General features: G+C 39.5%; 1 protein-coding gene across 1 annotated transcript; it reads right to left on the reverse strand.

The window, feature by feature from the left end:
- Positions 1-212: 212 nt before the first annotated feature.
- Positions 213-824, reverse strand: LOC127125632 (protein SMALL AUXIN UP-REGULATED RNA 12). The gene has a single exon (XM_051054411.1). It carries the CDS (start codon positions 659-661, stop codon positions 293-295), a length of 369 nt encoding a protein of 122 aa, XP_050910368.1. The 5' UTR covers positions 662-824; the 3' UTR covers positions 213-292.
- Positions 825-7,178: the final 6,354 nt, after the last annotated feature.

The raw sequence follows: 7,178 nt of genomic DNA on the forward strand, positions 1-7,178 counted from the left end.
AAATAATAGTAAAAAAAATTATATTGTTCAAATAATAATAAAATATTAAAATTAAAAAGTAATTTGTTCAAACAAGCACAACAACATAAAAAATCACATCTCAATGATCTTTTAACTTAATTAGAATTCTGAATTTGAATTCAACCATGAACATACACTTATGTTAAATTCTCTTCGTGTTGAGAAAATCCGATTTCTATGGGAAGAAAAAAAATTGAAAGCTAACTCTATTAAACTTGGAGATATTTATGCATTACAACATCTATATCTGTCTATGATACAAGCACATACTTCAAATCAATTCATCACAAATATTTGCCATATCAAACTTACAATTGTTACATTCTATAGCTTTAACCACTTCATGAAAAGCTGAAACACTACATGGAACAACCAAACCATTCCTTTGCTGAAATCCAAATTCATTGTATGCTTTCTCCAACAACATCTTCAATAAGGGATGACAAAGGTAACCAGTTGGAACCTCATATCTCTCTCGTTCCTCCCCAACATATAGTGCAAAAACACCACTTTTTTTGGACCCAATATTTTTACCAATTTCCTTCAACAACTCGTATTGAGCAAGGTCAGAGTCAACTCTACCTACAAGTTTCACCTTTTTGGCTAGTTTCTTGATTGATACAATCTTTTTCCCTAGCATCTTGTTGATTTTCAATCAAAATCACCTTCAAAGAAATTTTAGTTTTAGGAAGATATGAATGAGAGATATAGATAAATGTTGTGTAGAGGAATTGACTATTATTGTGCAGGGTGAAGTGATAATGACTTGTAGCATTATCTTTGAATAAGATAACAATAGAATGAAAAAAAAAATGAAAGAGTCACTTTCTTAGTTTTGAATACATGACTCGAGAGTTATTTTATTCATTTCAAATATATACAATGAAACATTAATCTTATTTTTTAATAACAACTAGGTTTAGACTGCTTGAGTACTTCTCTTTCTGGTGGAAAAAAAAACTAACAAATGAGTGTCTTCAAAGAAACAAAGAAAGTAATTCCATGTTATAGATATTATTATTATATATATTTGTGATTTGTAAAATCGACATCCGTGACACGTGGCTCACTTTGTAGTTTTTGGTGTATGAATATACTTTTGAGATTTATATAAATAATATATAACTAGAAAGTAATTAAAAGACAAAGAGAGAAATACACGGTGTCCTTATAGTGTTGAATTTTTTTTTGGTGTTCATGTATGTTAACCCATTTGTTAATTAGAAGTAGATTTTGGTGCTAAGAAAACACAAGTGCCAATGAAATACCGACACAAGTCATTTGGTTGGTTAACAAGCCAAAATTTAATATGATTGATAGTGACATTCAATTACTCCCTCCGTTCTCTTTTAAGTGTCATTTTTTGACTTTTTATACATATCAAGAAAGCTAATTATTATTGTTACTTTTCAAACAATAATTCTTTTTTTACCTATAATACCCTTAATTATTTATTACCGCGCAGAGTCAAGCTTCCCCTACTCTTACAACTCCTCCCGCGAGGACAGTCATCTCTAAAGTAGTTACCTCAACAGTGCCTGCTGCCACTGCTCACTTCGCTCCTAGTATGCCTGCTGGATTCCCTTGGGGAATGCCACCTAACTTTGTGCCAGAGGGTTTCGCTCCCACTCTTGCTTCTATACCGGCATCTAGCCCGATCCTGTCTGTGCCACCTCCCGTTTTGCACACTTTGCCACGTGTTGATGACACCATCTACCATTCCGAGCCATCTGAGGGCCTGAACGTTTATGAGAAGATGGACGAGATGAAGGATCAATTCCTTGAGTTGCGCAAGGAACTGAAGACGCTGAGAGGCAAAGATCTGTTTGGCAAGAGTGCTGCTGAATTGTGCTTAGTGCCCAACGTGAAGATCCCAGTCAAATTCAAAGTGCCCGACTTTGAGAAGTATAAGGGAAATACATGTCCACTCAGCCATCTTGTGATGTATGCTCGCAAGATGTCAACCCAAATAGACAATGATCAGCTGCTGATTCACTACTTTCAGGATAGCCTGACAGGTGTTGCGCTCCGTTGGTATATGGGGCTAGAGAGTTCAAGCATCCGCACTTTCAATGATCTTGGAGAGGCTTTTGTGAAACAGTATAAATACAATATGGACATGGCTCCAGATAGAGATCAGCTGAGGGCAATGTCCCAAAAAGACAAAGAGACCTTCAAGGAATACGCCCAGAGGTGGCGAGAACTGGCAGCTCAGATAGTGCCCCCATTGGAGGAGAAAGAGATGACAAAGATCTTCCTGAAGACTTTGAGCTCTTTCTACTATGAGCGCATGATTGCTAGTGCTCCCTCGGACTTTACCGAAATGGTAAATATGGGGATGAGGCTAGAAGAGGGAGTCCGCGAAGGATGGTTATCCCGTGATGAAATTCGGCAAAGAAATATGGAGGATTTGCCAGGAAGAAAGAAGGGGAGACTCATGTTGTTTCTTCCCATGTTAAAATAAGGCCCTCTGTGAGGAGGAAGAAAGTCCGACTAACTGTTAACCAACACCAGGTGGCTCATATAGCACCTGCTTTCAGAGAAGCTCAACAATGACAACAACAACAACATCGTCAACAATAGGCTTACCAGCCTCGCAACAATAACAACACCAGCACCAGTAACTATGAGAGGAAGAGGGTGACTTTTGACCCGATTCCTATGACCTATGTTGAACTTTATCCTTCCTTAATCGATAGGAAGTTGATCACTCCACGAGATCCTCCTGCTGTGCCAGCCAATCCCTAATGGTGGTACAAGCCCGAACTTCATTGTGTGTATCATTCCGGTGCTCACGGACATGATGTGGAGAATTGTTTTCCTTTGAAGACCAAGGTGCAAGACCTTGTGAGAAGTGGGATACTATTCTTTAAGGATGCAGACCCGAATGTGAAGAAGAACCCATTGCCTGAGCATGGGAAGGCAGTTGTCAATATGGTTCAGGGTTGGCCTGGAAAATACAAAGTCCTTTTTGTGAATGACATAAGGCAATCCTTGGTAGAGATGCATAGGCTGTTGTGTGAACACAATCATTATGAGCATGATCATGATAGGTGCCAGGTGTGCACTGTTAATGAGAGAGGATGCCTCCAAGTAAGGAAGGACATCCAAGAGATGTTAGACCAATGGATGATTGAGATACTTCAGAATCGTAATGAGGATGAAGTTGATGTTATCACTCCAGTATTCAAAATTCCTGATCCTGTTGCCATTAGGTATGATGGCAGCAAGAAGAAGGTGATGCCCACTCTTGTGATCAAGCCAATGGGCTCCGCCCCGTACGTATCAGATAAAGCATTCACATACCGTTATAACACTGTTATGCTAGAAGATGGGAAGGAGGTGTCATTTCCCTCAACCTTTGTCGTAAGCATTTTCGACGTTAGTGGAGTGACTCGTAGTGGTCGTGTTTTCTCGGCTCATCCGAAATCCCGCGAAGACGTCGTAAAGAGAGATGCTGATAATCCTGTCGGTCCTGTGGGGACTTCTTCTTCGAATCATTCTACTCCTGTTGTGAAGGGCGTTGACCCTGTTGTTATCAAATCTGTTAAAGCTCTTATCCTGGTTGGCCAGTCTGGCATGTTGAAAGAGGATGGTGATGAGATGTTGAGGCTCATCAAGAGGAGTGAGTACAATGTTGTGGAGCAGTTGCTTCAAACTCCATCAAAGATATCTGTCCTATCTTTGCTGATGAATTCAGAGCCACACCGTGAAGCGTTACAAAGGGTGTTGGATGTGGCATATGTGGATCACGACGTCACAATTGAGCAGTTTGATAGCATTGTTGCAAATATAACTACCTGCAATAATTTGAGCTTCTGTGATGATGATCTTCCCGAGGAGGGAAAAGACCATAATTTGGCTTTACATATCTCCATGAACTGTAAAGAAGATGCCTTGTCCAATGTGTTGGTGGATACAGGGTCATCCCTTAATGTATTGCCAAAATCCACTCTTGCCAAACTTTCATATCAGGGGCCTCACATGAGTCAAAGTGGAGTGGTAGTGAAAGCTTTTGATGGATCACGTAAAACTGTGATCGGTGAATTAGAACTCCCGATCAAGATTGGACCCAGTGATTTCCAGATCACTTTCTAGGTTATGGATATACATCCGTCATACAGTTGTTTGCTTGGTAGACCAAGGATTCACGAGGCAGGTGCCGTGACATCTACCCTACACCAAAAGTTGAAGTTTATCAAGAACAAAAAGTTGGTGGTGATAGGGGGAGAGAAGGCTCTCTTGGTCAGCCATTTATCTTCCTTTTCCTACATTGATGTTGAGGATGAGGTTGGAACGCCATTCCAAGCCTTATCTATTGTTGAGCCTTCTAGGAAAGGACTTTCTTCATTTGTCTCCTATAATGACGTGAAGTTGGCCATCGAGCATGGTGCAACTACTGGTTTGGGAAAAATGACAAAATGGAAGATAATAAGTCACGGGATGGTATAGGGTATTCTTCTGGTGTTTCTAATGATCTTGGGTTGTTTCAGAGTGGAGGTTTCATCCATACCGTTGAAGATCAGGAAGCTGCTGCCATCGTGGAAGAAGATGAAGAGGAAGACGTTGACAACTTTGTCATACCTGGAGGAATCTGCAATAATTGGGTCGCTGTTGATGTTCCAACAGTTATCCATAAGTCAACGTAATGTGTTCATTTTGTTTAAAAACCCTTCTCCCATGCCAAAAGGAGAAGTGAAGACATTGTTGGCATAATTGATTAATACAATGATATTCATTCGATAATCGCATGTTAAATGTTTGTTTTCATTCTTTTTTTGCTTTTTTGGTTTTTGCATGAAATTGGTGATCACCATAAAACCCTAAAAATAAAATAAAATCAATTTTTTCATTTGCATAATGATTTGCCTTGTTTGAATTCTGAAATCTCTTTTATACTCAAAATCATTATGCAAGTTAATCAAACCCATTGAACATAATGATCCAACACCATCTCCCAACTTTGAGTTCCCTGTATTTGAGGCAGAAGAAGATGATGTTGAAGAGATTCCTGATGAGATTACCCGTCTGCTTGAGCACGAGGAGAAGATTATTTAGCCACATCTTGAGAATCTGGAAACAATCAACTTGGGGTCTGAAGACTGCATTGGTGAAGTGAAGATTGGGGCACTCGTGGAAGAGTCTGTTAAGAAGGGGTTGATTGAGTTGCTACGAGAATATGTCGACGTCTTTGCCTGGTTGTATGGACACATGCCTGGTCTAGATACTGATATCGTGCAACACTTCTTACCATTGAAGCCTGAGTGTGTGCCTGTGAAGCAAAAGCTCAGAAGAACTCATCCTGATATGGCAGTGAAGACTAAAGAAGAAGTTCATAAGCAAATTGATGCGGGGTTTCTAGTGAATTCTACATATCCTCAATGGGTGGCCAATATTGTGCCTGTACCTAAGAAAGATGGAAAAGTCCGAATGTGTGTGGATCACTGCGACTTGAATAAAGCTAGTCCAAAAGATTATTTTCCTCTACCACACATTGATATGTTGGTAGACAATACGGCTAAATTCAATGTCTTTTCCTTTATGGACGGGTTTTTCGGTTATAATCAGATTAAAATGGTACCCGAGGATATGGAGAAGACAACATTCATCACACCTTGGGGAATATTCTGTTATCGAGTGATGCCCTTCGGTTTGAAGAGCGCCGGAGCCACGTATCAACGTGCTATGACTACCTTGTTTGATGATATGATGCATAAGGAGATAAAGGTATATGTCGATGATATGATTGTAAAGTCGAAGACGGAAGTTGAACATGTAGAACACTTGTTGAAGCTTTTCCAGCGTTTTAGGAAGTTGTTGATTCTAAGAGTTGGCAGCAATTTTGGTAAAACAAAGAGTGTTCACAAGATGTCATGTGTGATGTCTTAACATAAGATATCCTATGTACCTGCTGGAGTTGAAGAACATATGCAAGCAGGATTGTTTCAAAATGCCACATACATTAACAAGGCTTCTGATATTGGTTGTACCTGCTGGAGCTTATATGGAAGACATATGCTGCAGGATTGTTTCAGTTGACATACTCATTGTCATGGTAACTGATATGGTTGTACCTGCTATAAAAGGAAACTGGATTATGCAGGATTTTTCCAGATGTCAGACCCAATGTCATGACATCCTGTACACAGAACATTCAGTATGAATGTCTGGTGTTTTGTGATTGCACAATTGGTGGCAATCATTGGTTGATTAAAGATATGGCTAGCTGGCGCATTCTTTCAGGGATATCAACCAAATTTGTTTATTTTCCAAGGAGATCTTTACAGCTGATATGAAAAGATTTGATTGGAAAATATATCTAGGATTTTCAAGGTGTCCATTACTTCTATAAAAAAGGACTTAGAAAACCTGATTATACACACAACCAAGACTGAGCGAAATTTAGAGAGAGAGCTAGGGTTTGTGTCTGTAGGTCATTCAAGTCGTCCATTGATGATTGAATTGGACTGATTTGTCTTCTTGATCAAAGCTTTGAAGCAAGATCAAGAGTGTGTCTTCTTGATTGAAACTGTGAAGTAAAATCAAGAATATTGTAATTGAAAAGTATTTTCTTTTCACAAGGGATTGTTGTTTAAAATCACGGGTGTGTGATTGTAAGGGAAGTGAGTGGGTTCTCATATCTAAGAGTGCTTAGGTAGAAATTGCACGGGTAGAGATTATGTGAGAAAGATTGTAACTTGGTGAAGTGTACGGATAGTCTTTGGACTAATTCTATTTTAGTGGATTTCCTTCCTGGCTTGGTAGCCCCCAGACGTAGGTGAGTTGCACCGAACTGGGTTAACAATTGCTCGTGTTATTTGCTTTACCATTCTGTTTTTGTTTATCCATTGTTTATAACCAGATATCAGTGTCGTAACATTATCTTCGACATCTTATATCTGATACCAGAATTTCAATTGGTATCAGAGCAGGCATCCTGCTCTGGTTCTGGGTGAGATCTAGGGGCAATACTTTCTGGTACAATGGAGAGAGATGGAGGATCTGTTCATAGGCCACCAATTTTGGATGGTTCTAACTATGACTATTGGAAACCTAGAATGGTAGCTTTTTTAAAATCCCTTGATAACAAGGCTTGGAAAGCTGTGCTAACAGGTTGGGTGCATCCTGTCATTACTAAAGAAGGAGTAGCCACCACT

This window comes from Lathyrus oleraceus, chromosome 3 (genome assembly GCF_024323335.1).
Source record: "Lathyrus oleraceus cultivar Zhongwan6 chromosome 3, CAAS_Psat_ZW6_1.0, whole genome shotgun sequence".
NCBI lineage: Eukaryota > Viridiplantae > Streptophyta > Magnoliopsida > Fabales > Fabaceae > Lathyrus > Lathyrus oleraceus.